The sequence below is a fragment of the Tamandua tetradactyla genome, chromosome 4 (assembly GCF_023851605.1).
Source record: "Tamandua tetradactyla isolate mTamTet1 chromosome 4, mTamTet1.pri, whole genome shotgun sequence".
Taxonomy (NCBI): Eukaryota; Metazoa; Chordata; class Mammalia; order Pilosa; family Myrmecophagidae; genus Tamandua; species Tamandua tetradactyla.
The window spans coordinates 75,600,208-75,627,055 of record NC_135330.1 but is presented as its reverse complement, the minus strand read 5'-3'; the positions used below and the strand labels follow the sequence as shown (position 1 = coordinate 75,627,055).

General features: G+C 37.6%; 1 protein-coding gene across 1 annotated transcript in view; it reads left to right on the top strand.

Annotated features, from left to right (window-relative positions):
• USH2A (usherin) overlaps positions 1 to 26,848 on the top strand; it is an 844,952-nt gene that overhangs the window by 435,241 nt on the left and 382,863 nt on the right. Inside the window, exons 31-32 of the mRNA XM_077157816.1 lie at positions 6,402 to 6,515; positions 8,463 to 8,624. Of these exons, the coding sequence (XP_077013931.1) occupies positions 6,402 to 6,515; positions 8,463 to 8,624 (276 nt within the window). The remainder of the gene's footprint in view (positions 1 to 6,401; positions 6,516 to 8,462; positions 8,625 to 26,848) is intronic.

Genomic DNA, 26,848 nt, shown 5'->3' with positions numbered 1-26,848 from the left:
GCACAAAAGCTTGCACAGCTGGTGTCAACTCCACAATGATTTTCTCTTAGGTGGTCTGTCTGCCTCCAATTATTTATTTTTCTTTTCCCCTCCTTTGAAACTTGAGGTTAGAGCAAAGGAAAGAAAGTGTGGGAGATAATCATCTATCAGTCAGAAGAAACCGGGCTCTCTTTTGGCCAGGGAAATTGCTAAATGGAGCTAAGAGGATGAAAAGTTTCCATTTCCCAGCCAACCATGAAGGCTTTTGGTAGACCATTAGCTGCTAGAAAATAGTGTAAAGAAGGATTTTATAAAGCTTAACAGTAGCTAACTTTTCTTAGGTAAAGAAGGATTTTATAAAGCTTAACAGTAGCTAACTTTTCTTAGGTAAAAAAGGATTTTATAAAACTTAGCAGTAGCTAACTTTTCTTGCCTAATTTAGCTATTTACATGTATTTTAGCTTCTGAATGATAGAAATATCTAGCAAAAGAATTTGTGTCATTTTATATTCACTACTATGCATTTGGTGTGAGTTAAAGATTGTAAAGGAAAGAGTTATGGGCCCCATCAGGCTAAGAAAAACAACTCGGGACCTTCTGGGGTGGTTATCTGCCTCTCCCAACCCCCATGACTCCTTGCACCAGAAATGCTTGTTATGAAAATGATCGTTACCTGTTTCTTGCATGAAGCAACACCTGTGACCCATGCTCGACCCCCACCCCCCTCCTCCTCCCCCTTAAAAAGCTTCCCCAAACCCAGACTAGGGGCTCTCTGTTCCTGCGTGTTCAGTGAGCCCCATGCATATGTGATAAATAAACCCCTTGCGTGTTGCATGAAAGAACGTCTCTTGGAGTCCTCCTTTGCATGGCAAAACTCTCGAATTCTTACAATAGAACGGAGAAAGAAGTAAAAAGACTACCCTCTGCATGCAAGAAGTTGCCCAAATCATTTGTAAGGGACTTTTACATTGCAAGCTTCCCTCAGCTGGTGGAAATCCTCAGAGCACATGCTTTGGCACCATGTGTCCTAGGGGCTCTTAAAACTTTGTGCAGGAATGTGTCTCCTTCCCTTAAATCAAGTCCCTGACCCTGCTCTCCCAGCCTGGGCTTTCTGCACCCACTGAAGCCCACAGGACTTCAATTGAAAGGGAACAGACTTTACTTCAAACTCCCTTGGTGGGGCATGTCAGAATTTCTCAATGCTAAGCATTAATGCAAAATGCATTATCGCTTAGCAGTGAGAGTCCTGCCCCTGCTGGTGCCAATGATTTTAATACAGATGCAGCACTCCTGTGTTTCTTGGGATACTAACACTTTTAAGACATCAATAATGCTTACTTTATGCTTATTGAATGTTTTTTCAGCTCACCCTCTTCCATTATCAAAATGACTGGCAGGTTTCCTGACATGGTTGGTGACCGTTTTCTGATTTCACAGAATTGTGTGGCTGAGAGGGAGTTTGAGAGGTCATCTGGCCTGCCTTGTGGTAGGGACGCTCTCAAAAAATTCCAAGGAAATAAGACATCTCAGTGAAGTGTTCCCAAGAAGGACAGCTATATCCAGTCCAACCTTTTAAAGTCCCCCGTTATAAATACCCCAAATGTAAGAAAGGGGAATCTATCTGATTTTCTCTTGCTGGGTTTTCTGTAGAGTCTGAGTATATATGCCATATTTTCTGTCCAGAATTCCTTTATAAATATGTAATACCATATATTTCAGTGTTCTATTTAAGATAATGCTGAAATATACTTTAAATGGTCATCAATTTTTGTGTTTGTCTTTAATTCAATATAGGCCTTCTATCATCTTGAACTAGAAAACCTGGATTCATAAATGTCCTTTTCCACCTGCAGATGTGCTGGCATTGTGCTTGAAGTTTTGCTCGATATTTTACTGTAATCATCAGGGTCTTTCTAGCACTAATATTTTCTTGGCTTAGAAGTGTTGTGAATCTCAGCTGTATTCCAGAGTGCCTTTCCAGAGGAATATAGAAGAAAACTGGATAAATGTCTTACGATGATGATCTATTATCAGCATTGTTTTCTGGAGAGTATCTAATCTACATATGATCGTGACAATTAAAGCACGGATATTAAGTTGATTCATGAGTGATCTCTAGGGATATATACAAGAAGAACCACCTTACTCAGTCTTAGAGAGAATTATACATATACCCTTTCTTTGGTAAGAGCAGAACTTTCTATAAGCATCAAATAAAATTAAGAGCAAGGTAAGAATCAAAGGTGTTAAATCACATTGCAGACAAGAGGATGACAGAAATTTCCTTAATTTAGTCCATTTGGTTTACCAGTCCCCTTTCCCCGACCCTTAACTGTAACCTGAAAACAGGAAAAGAGAATGCTGACCCATGACATGGCTCTCCTTACTGAATTCGATGATAACTTTTGGTTAACCAGTATTTAGAAAAAAAATATTCAGATGGTTTGGTGGGCTTTGCTTCTAAGACACAACATAATGAGCAAGATTGCTTGCCGCCACCCTGGCCAAAAATCAGAAAAAATGTCAGCCCAGCCTCAGAAAGTAGAACGTATTTTTTTTTAAGTGTGCTTTATAAACTTTCCCAAACTTTCCACGTGGGTTTTAAAGTTGGCAAAAACCGAAACCATTTGTAAGCAGAAAGCTGCTGCTGCTACTTTTCTTTTCTTTTTTTCTGCTTCGCAGCTCTCATTTCTCAGTATTTATTATTGTTTCACTCGCCTTGAAATGGGGAATGTGAGCACTTTGATAAATGGCCTGTAAGTTGATCTCATTACTCTCTAGCATCTCTCTTTAGGAATCTTAGGATTTTTCTAGGAAATACAATTTGGTAACGTTCTCTTCCAAAACACATGGCTGAACAAAGCAAGTTCACTGAGAGAAATGCTGCCTGGGTTTTGAGGTCCTTGAGGTTTTAGGAGTGGGGTGGACAAAACAGGAAGGAATTTCCTAATGCACCTACACAGAGTAACTGCTATAGTGAAGGCAAGAAAGGCTAAATAAATCACTGATGATCAGTTAGTGGAGGTGGACTCAGTGTCTGGTGGGACATGACCCTTCTTCAAGTCTGTATCGAAAACTTTCCTGAAAAGTTCATTTAACAGGAGCAATTCCAACATGGAACTTGAATTATGATTTGGAAAACAAGAATGTCTTATTGTCCCAAAATAAGGTATTTTTAAGGCCAGCCTATAAAATCTCAAAATAATAGAACCATTTTTTATATTGTTTCTCCATGATTACATTCACGGAAGGATAAAAGCTAAAGATTCCAAAACACCAAACTGTTTACAACCTCTGTGTTCTTTTTGAACACAGTATTCTTGAGCTCTAGATAAATTGTGCCCATTTCTGGGAGGTACTGATTTTCACATGTGCCACACAGGTTAAGTGGGTGAACAAAGGAAGCTTAGCTTGTATCTCAATATGTTTCTATTTATTAAAAGTTTTCAGTGGATGGATTCAGAAAACTAATCTGAATTAGTATGGCGCTATACTAATTCAGATATGCAGGGATTTTATTTAGATGCTTGCAATAGATTCCAGATTGGCAATAGGAAAGATCAATGCTAGATATTCTCTAAGAATAGAATGGTTTAACGTATTTTATGATGACAGCCGAGCTTTGAGTCTGGAATTTGGGATTATGGCGAAGGTGTTAAGAAATGGGAAAATGAAACTTAAAAAATAGTTGAGAATATTGTGCAGACACTCAGGCATGTTGAGTACAATAGGTCATCCAGTTGGAGATACATGGAGTGCAAGTAGAAATACAGAACTAGAACTGGGAAAGATGTGGTCTGCAGATATAAATGTGATCATTGAGAGATGAAGCTTGATGAATTTACCAAAGGGAAGTGTTTAGAAAAAGAAAGCGCCAGAGGACACAAACTTGCAGAGCAAAAGCTATTAAATGAACTCTGAGAGGAAGATGGAAAGAATGCAGCACTCAGTAGTAGAGGAAGAGAAGTCAGAAAAATTCAAAGGCAGAGAAGGAAGGTAAGCAGTGTCAAAGTCTGACTGAAGAAGTGTTGTTTGGATCCGTATTTAAAGGATCAGTAGTCAGCTTTAAAAGATAGAGCCCATTTAGTAGCCTAGTGGAGAGAGAAGTTAGGTCAGGAAAACAACATAGCTAGAACTTCAACAGAACCGAACAGAGACTCTGTGGAGTGGTCTACATTCCTGCTCATTTACTGTGACTGTAACCTCTTGAGTCAGTCCTGTGTTGTCATCTTACAGATGAGGTCTCTGAGGCCTTTCTTTCAAGATAGGCACTAAGGATGCTGGTTTTCAGATGAGGAGACTCAGGCACAGGGGTCTGAGGGACTGGTCCAAGTCCACAGAGCAAATCAGTAGCAGAATTAGCATCTGAGCCCAGGCTGTCTGCCTCAAAAGTCAGTGCTCTTACCACACTAGCCTGCTCCTTGAAACAAAAGGAAGGAGGTGCAGTCAGGTAAGCTTTCTTTCAAAATATTTGGTAGAAGGAGAGATAACGTCTTGACAGTGAACTCCGAGTGTGGACCTCGTTCTGGGAGAGTCATCACATTGGGCAGGCACGAGGGAAAGCAGAAGGTTATGACATGAGCTGGGTTCAGAATTAGAGCGGAATTTGGCACTAGGTGGTCAAATGTGTACGTAAATTACTCCATTGGCTTGCTGTCTTCTTTGGCCATGAGCTGAGGTGATGGTGCCAAGGGGATGGATGCTTTCATGTAGAAGCAGGGCAGAGAGGGCCTGGGAGCCCAGGGGTGTCAGGGGAGCTGCTGGATTGAAAAGTCACTGGCAGCGTTAGGGATTAGGGGTAGTAGAGGTGCCAGAGTACATAATGGCTTATGGTCTTTGCTGGCTTCCTGGCTCTTTAAAAAAAATTTTTTTAATTCACTTTCTTTTGGGGAAGGAGTAGGAAATCTCATTTAAAATATATGCTTGAATGATGCAAGTTCCCACCCATTGGCTTTGTTTCCTAGGGCTTTTGTAACAAAGAACCATGAACTGGTTGGCTTAAGACCACAGAAATTTATTCACCCACAGTTCTAGAGGGTAGAAGCCAGACATCAAGGTGTCCAGAGAGGCGTGCTGTCTCTGAAGGCTTTTTGAGAAGAACCCATCCCTGCCTCTTCTGATCTTCTGTGGCCAGCAGTCTTTGGTGTCCCATGACTCGCAGCTGTGAAGCTCCAGCCTGCTACCATCCGCACATGGCTTTCTTCTCTGTCTCGGTGTCTCTTCTCTTCTTCTTAGAGCACCAGTCATATTAGATTAACGGCCCACCCTACTCCAGCATGCCCTCATCTTAACTAATGACATCCGCAGTGACCCTATTTCCAGATAAGGTCACATTCCCAAGGGCCCAGGGTTAGGATCTCAACACATCTTTTTGGGTGACACAATTCGGCCCATAACTCCAACATAGGAACCTTGAAGCAATAATATATTCTTGGGGCTATTAAAGATTTAACCAATAAACGAATACCGTGGTGAGAACATCTTTTTCCAAGAGGGATAGCTCTGCATTTAGGATGAAAGACAACTCGGAAAAGCTTCTACGGCAAGAACCAGTGGTAAGCAAATTCACACATTGTAGTTTTGATAGCTTTAATTCACAGGATTATCTAAATAAAGACCGTCTGCCTCGATTATGAAAACCAGTAAGCAAAATGTGATTTCATTTCTACAGGAATGTTTAGTTGCCGAATAAATCTCATTTATCCACCACTGAGCCAGGTTAATTCAACATTTCCATGTGCCACACTTTTGTTCAAGACAGGTGTCTTAATTAAATGAACGAATCATTATTTTTAAGTAGAAGTCCAAAAGCCTAATTATCTCATTTGCTAATTGTTCAACTCTGTTAATTTACATATTTGTTAGGTGCAGCTTAAACAAGTAGTTTGCATATGTGTATTCTATGGTTAGCATAATGAAGCCACGCTGCAGAATAGCATTTCCTAACATGTGTTAAGAGATGCCGCATTAAAAGGGTTCCCTAGTCAAATAAGGTTGAAAAATGCTAGGCTAAAGAAAATTAAATAGCTTTGTTCCTGCAGTAGATCTTGGATTCTGAAATGGGCTAATGTGCACCATAACTCTGTAAGAGGGATATATATTGTTTTCTGTTTCACAAACTGTATGTCTATGGACACTTTATTTTTACATCTCGGGGCACTAGTGTTCTGAGGGACACATTTGGGAAAATGCTGTGTTAGAGCTGTCTTAGCAATTCATTTTTTTTCCTCACCGCTCCCCCCATCCTGAAATCATCATACAGGCAAGAAAATGAATTAAAGAGGCATATGTTTTCAATTTCTATTTCTGTCCATCTCTGTTTCTCTCTCTTTCACATGCACATACTTGCACACAGCGCTGTTTTTTCATAGCTGCTTACCGTAAACATGTAAACTTCCATTTTTTTCTCTCTTTTATTATAGGCATATTGACAGGGTTGTTACCCTTCAAAAACTATGCAGTAACCCTAACTGCTTGCACTTTGGCTGGCTGTACTGAGAGCTCACATGCATTCAACATCTCTACTCCACAAGAAGGTAAAGTAATTTCAAAGGTCTTGACTTCCACATTTCAGTCATGAATAATAAAATAGGAGAAGAGCTAAATGCTGCAAGGCCATTTGCTGGAAAACCCCAACCTAATTTGATGACAAAGTGCATTGCCAGGCCATAATTGCTCCATTTTTTGGGGGGGTGTGAAAATGAATCAAACTCCATACCCTTTAATGACATGCATCTTTAATAGCTGTAATGCAGATTAATGGGCTTTTTAATTGCTGTTACATTGTTCATGCAAGAGCCTTGTCATTAATATGAAGCATCTGAAAGATTAATGAAAGCTTCCTCATTTTACTATGGCTCAGAAGTAAATCTAGAGACAGTCTGACTAAAAAGAATTGATTGTATGGCACAGTATGAAATTGAGAATCAAACGGTTGATGTCCATGGTCTCTTTTTAACTGCTAAACACCAGCGCAGGCAACAATTACTGCAGTATGATGGAGCCTCCAAATGCCAATTGAGGTATTTATTAATAACTACTCAGTTCCTTCTGACTTAAGTGTCACTTTTGTTGTACTTGGAACTTTCCAACTGTTGGTATAAATTAATGTTTCAGAAAGCGCACGTTATGAAGGCAGTGGGAAAGAGAAAATATTTTAGCACTCTAAAGTGAAAGCTTTGCTCAAGCATCAGAACGCATCACTTCAAGAAATAACAGCTCTCAAAACATTTGAAGCATTGTTACTTAATATCTCGCTCTCCTGGATGAGAGGAATTACACATTTCTTAGGCTGTCTAGTTTCAAAGTTATCTAGGAGATTTAAAAGTTTGGTCTTTAGAGAAAGAGTCAGTTACTCTCTCTCTCTCTTTTATCTATCCATTCCCCTCTCATTCCCCCTCTTCCTCTCCTTTCTTAAATCCTTTAGCATGTGCACATGCATGGAAAGCGTATAGAGGGAAGGAAGGTGTATGAGGAAATGGACAGGATAAAGGGTTTTCTGAAATCCTTCTTGAGACTTTATTCTCTGTGCTTTGGGCCCGACCTATGCAAACTCCCCTCGCTGGACTGTGCCATCGGTTCTTTATCTTCAGCTCTCTCTCTGCCCACTCTACTGACAGTAGCATGTCTCCTAATGTGCCATTGCATCTGCCAGGGACATGGCCACTATCTCCTTGGACAATACTTTCACCAGCCTCAATATGGACCAGACTTTCTTGGGTCTCTCATTATTTTCCCGACATCTACTCTATCCTCTGTTCAAGTTTTGCCTGTTGCTTTGACACCTACTACACAGCTGTGCCCCAGAGAAATCCCTATTCATGTATTTCACTATTTCCTTTTTATTATTTAAGGAATTCCCCAACTTTTGGCTTTTCCATAAAGTTATTACTAATTTACCAAAGGATAAGTGTTTTTAGGGTCACTTCTTAAAAAATTGTTCCTATGAGTCTAATTCATCAATTGCTACAGAAAATGAACAGACTTTTTTTTTTTTTAACTTGCACACAATGCAGCAGTTTGGTTTTTTTAATTAATTAAATTGATTCTGAATTTTCTGCCTGTTTCCCTAGTTGCATGCAGGTATTTTATATCTATTATGATCCATTCTTTCCAGTGTTGACCATGTTAGATCAAAAGCTCCTTGAGGGGAGGGACTGAATCTGCTTAATTTGCTTTGATGGGCACAGCTCCAGGTAGAGATTTTGGATTAGCAATAATTTTGGTGAAGTAGCACAAACATCAGTCAACTGAACCATTGTAAGTACTCCTCATCCATCACTGATGCAAATTCTCATAAATCCAGAGCAGTTATTTAGCACTGTTCCTAAAGCAATTACCGATAAGCTGCCCACGTATCAGGAACATTTCCATGCATGGATTTCAGGTAATTCTATGATTTATTGGTTTGGCCTGAAAAGTTTGAATTAAAAAAGTAAACTAAAATTAGACTCTAATCTTTTTCTTTTTTTTTTTTTCCACAGCCCCACAAGAGGTCCTGCCACCCATAGCCAAATCCCTTCCCAATTCTTTGTTACTCTTCTGGAATCCACCAAAAAAAGCGAATGGTATTATAACCCAGTACTCTTTATACATGGATGGAATGCTAATCTATTCAGGCAATGAAGAGAACTATACAGTCACAGGTAAGACTTCTGAAGTTATTGGGATGTCTGAAAACATGGTTTCTGAAATTGGGCTGCTGATTTTTGTCTCCTGTTGAACCACTCCAGTTCTGTGACTTTGTAGTTCTATTAGACATATGGCGAAGCTAAAAGCTGGAAAAATATGGTGAAGAGCTCCTGTTGCCTCCCTGTCCCTGCCACCTAAGAGAATCTTAGACATTTTCTCTACTGTATCTCACACCACTCCTGTATAAATCCTTTCGCTCATATCTATTTGCCCAGCTCCAGAGTTGACCTTGCAATTGCACTCAGCACAGGGAGTGGAGCACATACCCCTCTGCCTTTCCAAATGATCACAGGTTTGAAGCTGGGACACACTGTGGTCCCTGGTCACTCTCACAGCTCTTGACTGAGCCGATGACATTATCTCAAACAAATTCTACTCTCAAATGAGTTATGACTTTAAAAACCTCACAAGGTGGAATGATCTGAAGACTCTGAAGTGTGACTCGGTATAAATTGAATTTTTGACCAGTTGAGAAGAAACATTGTATATATGTCCAGATCATAGTATAAAGTGTAACTAGACATGAAAGTAAAATTAAGTAATTGTCAAGCAACTTCCTAAACACAAGAGGCTTACATTATGTGTGTTTTCCGGCTTCTGTACATTGTTTATGTTGGTATAGTACTTACAGTGTGTATGTATTTTATAGTACTTGTAAACTATATTTGACTATCAGGTCAGACATTATTCATCCAATATTACTTAATGAAAAACTGAAGCCTAGAAGCTATGAAGGCATGAAATGTCACAACAAGCTAGAGTCAGAGATAGGATTAATTATTTATGTATTCACTCATTCACATTAATGCCAGGTACTAAGGTTAAGACAGTGAACTAGCCAGACGCTCTCCATCCTCCTTTGGCACTTGCAGCTTCTTGGAGACATGTACAGATGCAGTGAAGGGGCATTTATGAGCAGTACTTTGATATTCATCCAATTGCATTTTCGGGGTTTACAGTTTTTGTCCTCCCTCAGGTCTGAGAACCTTAAAATGATAAAAACTTATACTTTTGAATTTCAGCATGGTTGGGTAGAATTCTGTAACCCTTGTTCTATGAAATAGAAATGATTACTCCCATTTTACAAATGAAGAAACTGAGGCATGGAAAGGTTAAGTAGCTTCCTCAAGGTCACAGCCTATGAGGGGTAGACTTTGAAACCAACCTAATGTTCACTCTTTCAGAGAATCTCAAAATTGCTTGAGAGATTGAATAAAATTACCTTCAAGATCTCTTTCAGCTCTAAGATTTTATCCTGATGATACACACCAAATGCATGTCATTTATGTCTTCAAGATTAACTGTCCACTGAGACTCACAGAATGGGAAAGGGTAGTTTGTCTGAAGTCTGATGGGAGAAGGCAGATTGAGGAAACTGCTCTCATCACTGAGAGGGGCTTTGCCCTCTACAGGTGGTTTAAGTCCATGCATGTTTCATCATAACATGTGAATGATACTACTGGCACTTGTTTTAGTTTCCCAGGCTGCTTAAAGCAGCTCCATGAAATGCCTTGGCTTAACCAATGGGAATTTATTAGCTTACAGTTTTAGGCTGTGATAATGTCCATCAAGGCATCATCAGCGTGATGCTCTCCTCCTGAAGACTGCCTGCCGGTGACCCTTGGTTCCTCTGCTACATGAGAAGGCACATGGCGACACTGCCTTTCTCTCCCTTCTCTTCCAGTTTCCTTGCTCTCAGTTTCTTGTCCCCACAGCTTGCGTGCTCTCTCCCTCCCTCTGTCTCTCTCTCTCTCTTTCATTTATAAAGGACACCACTAAGAGGGTGAAGGCCCGTCCTGAATGAGGTGAGTCACAGCTTAACTGAATAGCCTCACCAGAAGGTCCTACTTACAACCTGTTTACACCTAGCACAGGAAAGGGGTAGATCCAACACCATGTGTTTCTGTACAGCTCCCGACCCCCAAGGCACTCACTGCCTTTCCCTCCACTAGGGTGTTTGTGACCTAATAAGCTTTCTGCTCTGGGTGGCTGTAGGTGGAACTTCTATCTGTGAGGGCTGGTGCTTTCGGGAACAGTAAGAATTTAGGGTCACTAAAATGGCTCTCTATAATGCTAAGATATTTTTTCATAAGAAGACTGAGAAATGGAAGATGCAGTTTAATAGATTAAGGAAATAACTGAGAATCTTTTTAAATTATGAAAGTAATATGTGCTTATCGAATATAATATAAAACTGCAGGCATCTAAAACCCCATGATCCTACAATCCAATAGAAGCTCAGTATTTGATACAATTCATTGTAGTATTTATTCATTTTAAAATAATTGAACTATAACCTATATATAACTTTGAATCCTTGGATACTACTGCTGATTATATTATGAATATAACCCCCAATTATTAATAATTTAAATATATATTTTGAAATACTTTTATTAATAGCATATTCTATTTTATGGGTGTGTTTTAACACTGTTAATTGTTTTAACAATTAAATAGTTTCTAGTTTATCTCTTTTTAAACAATGCTGTGATAGATACCATTGGATGTAAGTGCAAGATTCCTAGAAAGGAAACAGCTAAGTCAAAGACAGTGAACTTTTACAGAATATTTGATGTGTATCATTGTATTATCTTCCAGAAAGTTTCAGCAACAGTGAATGTTATATTCTTAATCTTTTTATAATTTTACAAGTGAAAATGATCTTGTTTTTTATTTGCATGTCTTTGACTATTAATTATACTGTATAGTTTTCTGTATTATTTTTAGCTATTTATACTATTTTTTGAGATATTGTTCACATTCTTGATGAACAAAATTTAATTTAGGCAAGGAATAGTTTCAAAACTTCTTCAAGAGCTATATTTCATAACTTGTTCCTTCTCTTTACAGTCACCTGAGCTATTTAAACTTCTTTGCCTTCTATACTATAAAAAATTTTGTTAATAATGTGGCTTAATGTCTCCTGCTAAATATTCAAGGTGTCAACATTTTTTTCTCACCCCTACTCCATTTATTTGTACTTTCCTTTTAAGTTCACATATAGAACCAATGTTCATCCTTATGCTTAGTAAATGGATCTTGCTGCCAGGGCAGATACTGGTAAAGGTAAATGCATTTCAATTCAGAGGCCACTTAGCATCTAGGTGGCTTGAATTTTTTTCATCTTTCTCTTAAATATGAAGCATTAAAAGTCAAAGGCATTGCTGCACCTTGAGTTAGTGCAAAATATATTTAAAAATGCATACAGTTCAAATTTTTTTGCCTCGCACAGGCCATAAGCTAGTAGTATGGTGGGTCAGTTCTGACACTGAAAAATGAATCCAGTTAGAGAACCTCCCAAAGGCTGTTGATGTTTGCTATAATAAATAGCACACACTTTAAGTCAAACTTTTTCATTCTGTATTCAAAGGTAATGGATTTTTCGTAACCATAGTAACCTTGGCGTTTTTCTGGATAAATACATGCGGTATATACATTCCAGTTTTATTTTTGAATATAAACTACCACATTATGTATTACTAATAATATGAAAAATAGGATGTAGGTTAGTATAATGACAGCTTAAACTAGTATGCATTTTTCTTCCGCAAAAAATAAATATTTATCAAAAGTATAGGTTCAATTAATTTTTCCCCCAGTTTTGTGGTATTCTGATGGCGCCATTTATCTTTTTTTGCAAGATCTCCATTAATCTCTTATTTCTGTCCCATGACAGATTTTTTAAGAATATCAAGGTAAAAACAATTGTGTTTTAAAGCTTATGATTAAAAACATTATCGAAAAGATTGAAGGACCTATGCTGATATCACTAGCAGAGCTACTGTGGGCCACTTAAGATACGTGTATATGGCATGTTCATAAGTAAGTAGAGGAAAGAAGTCCTTTGTGAGGCTGTTCAACATACCGGGATTGTTACAAAGTCCAGGCCAGACAGCATCCTGCTTGATGGATGCTACCCAAACTGTAGCCAGCCAGATCATTCTCATTTAAAATGAGCACTGTACCAGAAACTGGAGATCTCTGAGAAATTTGTGAAATGTTTCAGAAAAGACTACCAAGATTTTAGAAGCAAGCACAGCAAAGAGATGTGGTGATCCAGAGACGTACACCACAAACTTGACCAGAAGCATTGTGTGGCTTGTGTGCCCTGGTAAGGAAAGAATAGGATTGCCTCTTCACAGTACTTTACTGTTACATAAATTGTTCTTGGTTAACCCAAACTCAGCCATTGCTGATTGTAAAAACTAGAATTCCAAAGGGGGAAGGTTAATAGGTAGTTTATAGACAAATACAGTTATCCGACATTAATGCATGCGCATGTTTTTGAGTATGTTTCATCAACCTATAATAGCCTTTCTATTGAATAAGAGTTGTTGATCCCTAGCACCACAGCTAGTGTCTTCCTACTACTGCTCCATGAAGATTTGGGCTTCTAACACTAAGACTGAGGCATAAGACATGGATAATACAATGCAAAAACCGTGGGGGGTGAGGGGGTGCAAGGGTAGCTCAGTGGTAGAATTCCCACCTGCCAGGTGGGAGACCCGGGTTTGATTCCTGGTCCATGCACTTCCCAAAAAACAAACAAAGAAACAAAAATAAACAAAAATTCAACAAGTGGTGCTGCAATAACAGGATACTCACATAGAAAAATAACGAAATGTGACCCCCGCCATACAGCATACAAACAAATTAAATTAAAAAAAAAAAAACTGTGTGGGTGAGTGAGTGAGTGATCTGTGACGAAGGGGGGGAACAGTGACAGGAAGAGAGAGAGAAATTGAGGAGAAGAGGAAAGAGGGAAGAAGGGAAGAAAGTAAAGAGAAAGGGGTTTGGTAAGAGAATAGGAGGAAGAAATTCTGGTCAAGTCAAATATGCAATTTGTATTTTTCACCAACTAGTAGTGTTCAAACTTCTGCCTTATGTCTTATTTGCCAAGGTGAAAAGAACCACGGATAAGTAGCAAAATGGAAATGTCCTTCTTGAACCTTCTAAACACTTAAGTCTTATGATGAGAAATTTATTATAGAAGGAGCTGTGTTGCTTATGGTGCAATAAAATAGGTTTAACAATTAGGTTCTTCCAACTAAGCATTTTAAGGTTTCTTATCCGCACTACAAATTTGAGCTAAATTATGTTTGTTCACACTGATGGTTTACAATAGGTCCTTTCTTAGCAAAATAAAGCTTCCCTTTTATCTAGATATATTCTTTAATTTGCGTTATTGAATACCGCAGTGCAGTGCATCAAAATCATTCCTTCTGTGGGAAGTAATGTCACTGAAGGGAATCCTGGTAACTTGCATGTGTCCTAATCTGCAAGGCCAAGTATTAATAAGGCAAAGCCAGTGAGGGTTTTCAGGTAAGGCAATGATCTCAGCCATGAGTCACTGTACCTGTCTATTACAAACTAAGTTTTATCTTGTGCCCTCTGTATGTCACAGACATATAGCATTAAATTATGCAAAGCCGAAGTAACCGTCAGGATAAAAAGAAAAAAAAAAAAAGCCTATGCAATGAAAAGAAAATAGAGCCTACAGAGGCCAAGTTACTCAGCTACTAACCCTGTGACCAACAACTCCAGAATAGTAGCTCGGTTTAGCTAGAAACCAGACTCTTAGGTTAATTAGTACAAAATGTAAGTTCTCCAAAGAGCCATGTTTACTTAATAACAAAGGGTCAAATGAAGTAAAATGACTTATAGGGAATACTTAAATATCAGTTCTGGGTAAGTGTAAAAATACAACCCAATTGTCATTCCCCCTTTAAGATGATTTTACAGTGTGCCAGTATGTGAAGAAATAAAATACATATGTTAAGATCCATGCCCGTATTAGCTGTAGTCAACCTAAGCAATCATATGTTCTTACCTAATAAGAAAGGACTCTGTAGTTGCAGGGAATTTTGAGGGTTTAGTGTGAATAATATTCAGTTGGAAAAGAAGTGGAGTTAAATCCCAAAAAAGTTGATGGTGTGTCTCATTGAGAGAGGCTAACTACTTTGAGTATATTTAGAGCAGCCATTCATTTTCATGTATTTTTTGACCTTTTAATTGAATTATAATTTCATATGGAAAAGCGAATATGCCATAATTGGACCATTTGATGAATTTTTACAATCTGAACACATCCATGGAACTAGCACCCCCCCCCCCAAAAAAACATTATCAACACCCAGCGGCCCCCACTGTGTACTCTGAAATCTCTTATCTTCTGACTAGGATAGACTGTCCCCTAACTGTTAACGGCACAGATTCATTTTGCTACGTTTATACTTTGTATTAATGAAATCAAACAGTCTTTAGTCACTGGCTTCTTTTGGAGAACGCAAAAGGGAGAGTGATTCAGTCGAAAAATCCTTTGTGTTCCCATACCTGTATCGGAAACCCACTTCCCAGAGCTAAGGCTGTTGCTAAGACTGGTGAAATTCCTAGTTTCCAGAAAGTCATTGGAAGATTTGTAAAATAAAACCTCTGCTTCTTTTCCCAAGTTCAAGCCTGATAAATAATTATAGAAATGCTTCATCAATACACACAAAATTCACTGATTAGTGTACACCAGCAAAAAAGTAATAATAAAATTAAAAAATCCTAAATCTACAATTCTATGTGGAATTATATGTGACCATTATATATATATGATGCCGTAGAAGAATATTTAATAATGTGGGAAGACACTAAAAGCAAATGTATTTACAGATAGCTTGTAGTATGATCCCATTTTAGTAAAATATGTGTATATATATTTTAAGTTTGTATACATGTAGGAATGAAGGTATGGATGTAAAGGGATATTTCACCAAGGTGTTAATTGTGGTTATCTCCAAGTAAAGGGATTCTGGTGTTTTCTTTTTCATTTAATTTGTTATTTTAAAAACTTTCTACAATTTGGATATTAGAAAGTAAAATTTCTGCAATTTTAGCATACACCGATAAAATTGGTATAAAGGAAGAACATTTCAGGAATCTGACACAACTTGTCAATTAATAATTATCTCCCTAGCCTTGAGATTTAGTCAGGTTGATTACTTACTCATTTCCTTCTAGCCAATGTCATGTATGGTTTTCTCCATACCTCGCACACTGTCTGCCACTGAATTCATTTTGCCCATTTGATGACCCACCTCAATTCCCACATTTTCCTTTTATTTACACAATCTGCCATATCACCTTCTACCTATTTGTCACTTGAATATATTTTGTCTTGTAGTACTAACTTATTTTAAAAAGGCAAATCTTGATTCAGAATAAGAATACAAGTGAATCAACTGCAGTTATTATATCACTACTTATTTTAATAACTTCAGTACTTACCAAGAGAATAAAGATCCAGTTGGTATTTAATAAACTCTTGTTGAAGTAGTTTGAAGTGAATTTAAAAAAAAACCTGAGAAATAGTAAGTTAATATTTAATAGTAAATTAAAAATACTGATTCACAATTCAGATGTAATTAATACGCTGAACTTAAGAAACACTCTAATATAGTAGGCTGTGCCTATAGCCACTTAAAATTTTCCATTTAATCATCCAATATGTAGCAAATTTTTTTGGATACACTGCTCTATGTATGATTGTGTGTTTGATGCTGTGATTAATAGAATTCTACAACTTCCCTCAAACACCTTAAAAATATTAAAGAAGATAAAGCATCCACTCAACATCAACTTAAAAATGTATACAACCCATGACAGTAGTTAAAATTACTTAGAAAAGAGATAAATCTCTTCTATCTGGAATGGTTCGTACATTTGCATGGTGGTTTGAAGCTGTTAGGCACCCCCAGAGAAGTCCAAGTTCTTTTAATCCATTCCAATGAGTATAGACCTATTCTAGGTGAGACCATTGATTAAATTATTTCAATTGAGCTATCTCCTGCCTCATTCAGGGTGGGTTTTTTGATGCTCTTGCTGGAGTTCTTCAGAAGAGGATAAAGGACACACAGAAAAAGCCCAAAGAGCTCAGAGAGTCCCAGAGAAACTGAGAGACAAAAACACACCCACAGAAGCTGAGAGAGAGCAATTCACTGGAGCAAGAAGCTGAAAGCAAGGAAACATGGGAGAGAAGGACCCAAGCAGATGCTGGCCACGTGCCTTCCCCTGTGACAGAGGTGTTTCAGATGCCAGTAGCCTTTCTTCAGAGAAGGTGTTGTCCTGTTGATGCCTTAATTCGGACATTTTCACAGTCTTAGAGCTGTAAATCTGTAAGCAAATCAATTCCCATTGTAAAAAGCCAACCTGTTTTTTTGTATAGTGCATTCGGCAGCCTCGGCAAACTAAAGCGACTTGGAAATACCGTTGTGTGTACAATAGGTAGACGCTCATTACTTTTCTAAGCATTAAGGATTCAGTGGTGAACAAAAGATGCTAAAGGCCCTGCCTTCATGGAGCTTATATTTCCGTGAAAGATCGTGAGAGAAGGCCTCATACTTATATTTTGTTTCCTCTTTTATCTTGATATAAATGAAAATGAACTCTCACCGGGAAATAGCAGTGTCTTCTTCAGCCATTTTGAATGGATGTAAACCATTTGTACACACATTCCATGTATCTCAAAAGTCAAGAGTTATAAGAGCGGCATTCTCATCTCTCCTCTTCTACCTTACCCCATACCAGATCATTCAACTTCCACCCTCCTTTAATATTCACTGATCCTGTGAGATTCATGCTCTTTGACTCTTTTTCTGTTTTGCGCATCTTTCCTAATATCCTGTCCCTGCTGCTGATTCACTACGGACCTTGGCACCTAGGACCCCCCCCTTCTCTACCCCAGGTTCCAGTAATATCCTGGGTAGTTTCAATAGTCATGTGTACAATCCATTCTACACCTCAGGCTTTCAGACCCTTTACCTTCTCAGCTATAGGGAAATTTACTGTATTAAGTTATTTGTTCTCACCATCAACATCCCGGACTTTGAGATCACCTAGAAATGCTTCCATATCTAAAGTACTAAGTTCAGTTATCCCCTTGTCCAATAACAAACACCTATTTTTCCAACTATATAACATTTTCAGTCATACTACAGATATTTTGTTCTTTGAAACTCCCAGTTTCTTAACCCCTCAAGTTCTTCCCATCTGTTATACCACTCCTGTCTTTCCTTCCTTTCCAAGCCAGCTTCATAATGTAGAAATTGAAAGGCTTTCTTTTCAATTTTATCAACTCTCTTGTCCCTTCACTATATTGGAACAACTCTCCTGCTCCAATATATTCAAGTGGAGACCCACCAAATCTAGATCATCTAGTTGTCTTTGTTTTTCACTCCTAAACCTGGCATCTCGAGCTCTGCTGAAGAAAATTTGATAAACATGCAGAAAGGTACAGTTCCGAGAATTGATGTTCTCCAATCTCCAATAGGCTTCTGAATGCTTGCTTTCTATCTTTCTTTCTTTTCCTTATTCCCTTTGTTTCTGTGGTGTGTCCCATGGCTCTTCAGTCATTGTCTGAAGTTCTTCAAGCTCTGACCTCACTGAACTTAGCAGAGTGGCGCTGCTTTCTGCTTCAAACGGAAGCACTCTGAAGGACTTCCTCGGTTTGCTGCTACCAGAGCCTATTAGCTCTTCTGCATCAGAACCCATGCTTCTTCCCCACCCCTTAGGAAACAAAAGGTGTTCATTCTCCTGTGCTTTCATACTCCTCTGGATCCTGTCTTCTCCTGTGTTGGTGAGGGTATCTATATCAGTTATCTTCACTTTTCCTGTACCTTTACCCCTGTAGTAGCTCTCTTCATCAGCATTTGTATAGGCTCAAGATACTTATATGTGAAAAAAATATTAAAAATATCTTTCTGAATCCCACATTCCACTCATTCTCCCACCTTGCCTTCCTCTCCTTCACACTCACACTCCTAAGCTCCATCGGCTCCACAACTCTGCCCCTCAGATGAAGCAGTTGTCACCAAGCTTCTTCTAGTCTCCAATTCAAGGACAATGTGGAGACCTTATCATTCATGTCACCTGGCAGATTGTTCATTGTTGATCACTTCTCCATAGCAGAAGGCTCGTCTCGTGGTCAGAGCTGACACCCAGCTCTCTCAGTTTCCTTGCTCCTGCTCAAGGTCTTGCATGAGCTCCTCTTCCTCTTTTCCTTCACCCACAAATGTTGGTTCTATCTCAGTGTTCGTCTTTGGCACGCCCCACCCAACACCCCTCTGATGATTCAATGACCATCATCTCCAGCTCAGACGTGTTTCCTAAGCAATGGACATGTTTGTCTAACTACATTTTGGGTGTTCCCACGAGAGGCATTTTATTCCAGCTTCCTAAAATTGAATTCATTGTATTTCCTACATCATACAAATGTGTTATTCTTCCTGAGCTCCCCAGTTCAGAAAGAAAGACATCTGGATTTAATCTTGGACATCTTCATCCCTTACAGAGAGTCTTAAAATGAACTCCAAACTGCTTAGCTTGGCCTACAGTGCTTATTATCTGGTTCTTATCTACCTCTTTGATCATATATCATTCCACCTTGCTCCCACTTTGTTCTACAATACTACAATGATTTTCTTTCTGTTTGAGTTAGTTTGCTTGTTTGCTTTTTAAATACAACAAGCCCTTTTCTATATCTAGACCTTTGAACTTTCTGTTTCCCAGATCTTTACATGACTGGCTAATTCTCTTTCTTCATTTCTCATCCTTTAAAATCTTGTCTATATTAGTTATGATAACTCTAGGTGGTATAAATACATGCAATAGAGTATCATAGCTGAACCACAACAGACATTTACTTCTTGCACACTTAATAGCAGTGAGACGGTGGAGAGTTTGCTTAGCAGAGCTCCCTTCTTTATATATTCATTCAGGAACTGAAGCAGATGCAGGATCTGCCATCTTTGATATGTGGCTTCTAAACTTCTCTGCAGTTATTTCCATTGCAGTAGCAGGTGAGAAAAGAGAATGAAGGATCATATGTTGGAGATTTTTATGAACCAGGCCTGGGAAAGACATATGTCACTCTATGCACATTCCAGTAGCTTTAATTCACGCTCATGGCCACATGTAACTGTTAGAGAGTTTCAGTAGGCAACTTAAAATAATACCCATTTACTAGCTCAAAGTAGGTTTGATTGGGTTTTTTATTTAGGGTCTCACAAAGCAAAAATCATGGTGTCAGGATAAGGGACCTTGTTCAAAGGATAAGGGAAAGAATTCATTTCCAAGCTTGTTATGGTTGCTGGCAGCACTCAGTTCCCTGCAGCAGTAGGTAGGGTTGAGGTCCCCATTTCCCTGCTGGCTGCCAGCCAGGGAATGCACTCAGCTTCTAGAGGTCATTTTCAGAGATCACTAGTGGCCCTTCCATCTCAGCAATGGAGAAGCTTCCTCAGAATCCCTCTCCTGCTTCAAAGCTCTCTGACTTCTACCACCATCCAGAAAAATCTCTTTTGCTTTTAAAGAGTGTTTAGAGTAATTAGATTGGGTCCATCAGGTAATCTCTCTTTATTCATATAAAGAATGATAATCTCAGGAATGATATCTCATCATATTCATAGTTTCCAAGTATACTCAAAGAGTAGATTGTACAAGGGTGAGGGTCATTAACTGTCATTCTTAGAATTCTGTCGTCGCAGGGTTCAGAGGCAGAATCACTCAGGTGTGCCATTAACCTAGTGTTAATTAACCTAGTGTTGCCTTTACTATGCTTTGGTTTCCTGGTAAAATGGAAATAACTGTACTATTTCAGAGACTTAGTGTGAACGTTAAATGTAAAATTGCATGTAAAAAAGACAGTGCAGTGCTTACAACTCTTCTGTAAAAATGGTAAATGGCAAAAAAACACATGCTATCAGTTGCAGATAGAAATATTACTATTTTTATTGTGTTAAATTTATTATAATAAAGACTCTTAAGGCAAAAAAATATATATATCCTTTGTTGGGGATTGAGTTAGGTGTCCCCCACAGCATATTCAAGTGCTAACTCCTGTGTCTTGTGGGCATAGACTCAATTGTAAATTAGGATCTCTGAAGATCCTATTAATATGAGGCCAAAGTGAATCAGGGTAGGCCTTAATCTAATATGACCGAGTCCTTGTAAACAAAGGAAATTTGGAGACAGAAGAAGAAAGAACAGGAGATGAAAGGAGTTAGGTTGCCATGTGATAGAAGCAGAGTCTGAGTGCCAGCCAGCCACTAAGAGACTGCTATAGACTTCAAAGACAGCCTGGCTTGCTGACCCCTTGATTCACACTTTTGGTCTCCAAAACGGTGAGACAATAAATTACGGTTCTTTAAGGCAACCAGCTGTGGTATTTTGTTATAGCAGACCTGCCAAGCTAAGATACCCTTCCAACATGTCTCTAAATCATGTCTTCAATTTAATTCAGCAAACATTTGTTGAGTACCTATAATGCATAAGTCTCTACCTAAGAGGTTGGACAATATGGCAAAGACACTGTCATTTTCCCTCAATTCCAAGTTCAATGGCTAAGACAGAAATACATACAGCTAAATATAATGCTGGCCAGTTTGTGGCTAAGTTCTATAACAGGTGGGAGTACAAAGAAGGATGTGATCATTTCAATCTGAAAGATATAACTCAGAGCGGAAGTGAGTTTGAGTAGGGCTTTAGAGGAAAGCTTCAGAACAGAGGACAAGGCAAGCCTAAGGACAAGGGCTGAAGAGTCAAAGGCGCAGAGCTGAGAATGTGTGTTTCATGAAGATTAAATGGGGGTGCAGTTTAGTATGGCTGGGTGCCCTGGACAAGTGGTCAGGCTAGTGAGACACAAGGTGGGGGCCAAATTATCCAGGACACTAGTTCTTGGTTGAAATTTGAACTTCATTCTAGAGCAACTGAGAATCATTGAAGGGTTTTCAGTAAGGAAATAGCATGAGCTTATCAGTATTTTAGAAAGTAAATGATGGAAATGTAAAATTACTCTGAAATAGGCATCTGAAATAGGCAACCTGCATAGCTACACAATTGTCTCCATTCAATAGGCATCAAACTAAAGGTCACATGGGGTAGAACTTTAAATGCAACCGATTAACTGGATTTAACAATGCAGATGGCAACAGGGTGAAGTGGATAGGAGAGAGAGGTATTATGTTTATTTCTTAGCAGCTTTGTTGTATTATATCCCTGTGTATTAGTGTTAAATACAATCTGCTTATTATAAATCATTTTAAATTGTGTTTAAATATTTTGTGATGACACAATCTGCCAAAGTACTTATCCTTGGTATAGATTTCCATTATCCTTGTTGCAGATACTAAGCCTAAAACTGTATATTTTAGGGGTCTTGATTATTGAATAAAGCCTAGTGACATCATTATAAAATTACATCTGGATAAGCTTTAAACCTTTTGCCTTTCTATCTGATTGAGGAAATTCAGCAAAACATAGGAGGATACCATTCCTGACAGAATATGGATTCTCAGATTAATTTGGTGTGCTTTCTCTAAACATAAAGGCAAAGTAGTAAAACATCTAAAGCTACAAATGATACATAGAAGTACCCCAAATCAAACATCAGGAATTTAGTTGTATTAGTTATACAAGAAGAAGAAAAAAAGAGACAGAGATTAAATTCAAGCTACTCTTTCCTCATATATTATGCTTTGAATACATTCTTTCAGTTCCCTGAAGAATTAAACCCCTAGATATTTTTCAAAATTATTTTCAAAATAAAATCTCTATACCATGGATATAAAAATTAATGCACAGGAAAGCTTAGATTACTTCTTTTAGTCAAATAACTACTCAATGATAAAATTAGAGAGAAAACTTTTTTCCATTCATCTAAGTATTTGACAGCTATCTTAAACTGAAATGTCTTTTAGAGTAAATCAGATTTTGTCCATGACGAAGGTTAGAATGTTTCAAAATCAGTAATGGTTATTCCTTATTTGTTTTACAAAGTAAACATATTCATCTTGTGTCCTGAGTCCTGACTCTTTCAATTGCAAGTGATGGAAACCCAACGATTTCATCTTTCTTTGTGAAATGCATTCCAACCTCTATTATAGCATGTAGAGACCACGGACTAGGGAGCATGGGGTTCAGTTTTTCTGAATTTAAATTCAAATGACTGGGAAATTGGTGTCAGATAGGAAAATCTTGAAGAAGGATTCTGATTGCCCACTTTGGACCATATGACCAGCTTTGAGGTTATGGGCATAATCTGATAATAAAAATCGAGGACAGGGCAGGCCACAGTGGCTCAGCAGGCAAGAATGCTTGCCTGCCATGCCAGAGGACCCGGGTTCGATTCCTGGTGCCTGCCCATGTAAAAAAAAAAAAAAAAATTGAGGACAAAAGATATGGGCTGCTGAGAAAATTACTGTAAATTAGAGTGCCACACCAAATATTGACTTGTACAATGCTAAAGTTTAGCTCATTTGTTAAATCTATAGATACTGGAATCTTACCGTCAATAATGCCTCAACCCTACTTTACTATCTTTTTTTGTGGATGAAGGATTATACATGTATATCCTTGGGAATTGTCCAACTCTGCTGTCTATCCGTGTTCTTCCTTTCGGAAATTTTTAGGACATTGTATCTATTTTTTAAATTGAGTTTCTTTTTTGTTGACTTATTTTCTCCCATTTTGAAATCCTCAAATCTGTCAGTGCATGACTCCCTTTTCAAAATAATGAATCAACTTTGGATACTTTCTCTACTTTTTTGGAATTGCAGTTAGGTTATTCCTTCCTTCTGATTTTTATCATCTGCATGAAGACATCATCCCAGAGCCCTCCTAATACCTTCCATAGGGCATGGTATCAGTTTTGTGGCTGAAGTCTAAATATCCTAAATGCCTATCTCTATTCATTGTGTTTATACGACTTTTACAGTTAAATATGTCACCTACTGGGCAAGCCACGGTGGCTCAGCAGGCGAGAACGCTCACCTGCCATGCCAGAGGACCCGGGTTCGATTCCCGGTACCTGCCCATGTTAAAAAAAAAAAAAAAATGTCACCTACTATTTTCCAGACACTCAACTAATTGCTGCAGGTGAAGTAGTAAATTTCACGGAACCTTTAAGTCCTGACTTGTAAATTGTTTTGTCTTTTGCTTCAGCTTAGTTTAAATCCACAAATCAAAGTAACCAAAAGATAGTATTAAATAGAATCCTATGCAACTTGTAGAATTTTACATTTTATTGTACTTGAGATTGTTCCAGAGTATTGATACATCTGATCATAAACACACATATATTTGTTTACAGTATTATACACACACATATTAAAGAAACTAATGAACATCAGTCAAAAACTAGTCAGACAAGTTATACTAATAGCTAGTTGTGCACTAGAATATTATGTGGTTATTTAAATGTGGTCATTGAATAGGATGAGAGGTCTTTACCCAATAGGATAGCATCTTTAAAGTAAAGTTGATTTGCATCACTCACAGATTCTGTGTCTGTGAATTTGCCTATTTGCTGAAAACGCTCCTGGCGCCTGTGTGATCATTCTCAGACATTCTAATGTGCAGAGCCCCAAAACTTCCCAGCGGAGGTCAAACAAGGCTCATTGGGTATTTGCTAATTCACTGTTGGCAGGGATTTCATTTAACACACCTACCTCAAATAACAAAGATCAAATAACAAAGATCTACTATATTAAGTGGAAAAAAAAGGATGGTACAAAAAAGTGTATCTTATACTATGCTAACATTTGTATATTTGGTTGTGTACTTGTAGACTATCTCTGGAGATATAAATAAGAATTTAGCAATTAAAAAGGTCCCAGAAGAGAGTAGGGTGGTTGGGAAACAAAGCCAGACTCAGACTTAATTTTCATGCAGGCTGTTTGGTGCCTTTTTGAATTTTTTTCCTTTTGAGTTTTGTACCATGCATATGTATCACCCATGCAAAAATAAGTGCAATTTAAAATAAAATAACTACAAAATGTAAATTATGAATAGTAAAGAAAATGTGGAGAAATGTATAGAAAAAAGTCCCGTAATCTCACAACCGGAGATGATTGTTAATTACACTTTGGCTTAGCATTTACCATCTTCTGATCTTTTTTTGGTAATGCACAGATAGATACAAATAACTGTAAACATATTGTTTTATATACTTCTATCACATTATAATACACAGTGAGCATATTACCAAATCACTAAATTACTTTCTAAAACATGTTTTAAGTGACTGCACAGTTTTTTTTTTAAGTAATGTCATAATATATTTAACCAAACCCTTACAATGATTGAGTTATTTCGCATTTTTCTATTATAAAAAAAAGTGCAATATCCATACCTTTTAATAGGAATCTTTGGATGAATTTCTAATTTCTTAAAATTAATTCCCCAAATGTTGTTGTGCGTTATTTAAAATGACATAGTCCTATTTTCCAATACATTAAGATTGCTTCCTATTTGTGTAGAACCTATATTAGTTTTTTTTTCCACTTTTGTCATTTTTTACTTTGTTTATGATTTTTTTTTTTTTTTAGGTTTTTTTTTTACAATGGCAGGCACTGGTAATTGAACCTGGGTCTCCAGCATGGCAGGTAAAAATTCTGCCTCTGAGCCACTATTGCCCACCCTATGATGGTTTTTTAACATGAGGAAATTTTTGCCTAAACTTGTAGTCAAGTGCAGAAATATTTTCCTTTAATAGTTTCTTCCTTACAAAGAAAAATATAGATAGGCTTTCCTTAGCCCCCAAAACAGCTAAATATTTCCTGATGTTTTCCTTGATAGTTGCATTTTCAAAATGTTTTCACATGCCAGTTTCTTTGAGTCATTAAGTGACTCTATGATGTATAAAGTTTAAGGAATTTTATTTCCATTGGGTAGATGAGGAAATAGAGATTCGGAAAACTAGATAAGGACAGAACTAGGACTAGAATTTTGACATTCTCATTTCCAGTGTAATATTCTGATTCCCAAGTCACATGTCTCAACTACATGTTTAAAAGTAAAACAATGATGGGAAATTCCATTAGATTATTAATAATATTCAGCAGTGTCAAAATATTGACACAACATTGACATCTTCATCACATTATCAATGTATTTTTAAAGACAACGCGTCAATTAGTGTCTCTTAGTCAAATGTTAGCTTTAGTTTTTAAGATTTAAAGCAAGCCTACTGATTTTAAATGGGAATTGTCTAATATTGTGTCTCATAAATCTAGGAGATAAACGTAGAAATTATAGGTCTGCGGAGTGTAGCACTGATGGCAGAGGGACCATTTATTCAAAATCGGCAAAGGAAAGTTAGGCCATGTAACCTGCAGCATTACCTCAAATCATCCCTGTTTCAATTAACGATAGATAGGAAAGAATAATATATCCTTTTACCCTACTCTTAGAAATGTTAAGTTTACTTTGCCATGATCATACACAATTGTGCACTAAGGTAGTGAAAATTCAATAGACATTTATATACATGAACTTTTGGAGAGATACTTGAGATATAAAGCCTGAAAAATATGGGAATAAAATATTTTCAAAAATGCTGATTGATGTTTTTTCATTCATTCATTTACTCATTAATCCAGACATTCATGAATTTTTATGAATATTATAATAAGTCCTGGATTGTTTATTCCACTTTAATAGTATTTGATCAGGAACTGACTTGTTGCATGTAGACATGTGTAATTTACCGTTTTCTTCTTTGTGAAGCCCTCTCTCTTATCATTTAGCAAACGTAAGTCAAATAATTGGTTTACCTGGTTTTCTTTCTTAGCATCTAGATTGTGAACACCTTGAGAGCAGGCATTATATCTTTCATCTGCTATCCTGAAGATATGAAACAGTATTCAACATATATAATAGGAGAACAATAAATATTGTTTTCATCCTGAAGGGAGAAAGAAATCAACTTTTCTGTTCATTTGAAAACTAGGTGATATTTTGTGGAGAATTTGCTGGATTGCCACTGGTAGGGATGTTCAGAGACAAAATAATTGAATAATTTAAGATGACAAACAGAACCAAGCCTATCAGTATCGGAGAACTGTCATATGTTCCAAAGCTTGACATATATTGGGTAAAATCAGCTCCCTATTTCTCTGTATTTTGCATGCTGCATAAACTATTGGAAAGCTCATAATCACACACCTGAGAAGTGCTATCCCCTGGCTGCAAATATGACTCATTTGATTATATTAAAGTAAGTAAACAATTGATCAATTATTTTGAAAATTCAAAGTAGTTATGTGAACAAAACCATATAAGCACCACTACATGATCGGTGCATATATTGAAAATAAAATGCACGTTGATTATAATAAGTGGAAAACTAATTAGTGCT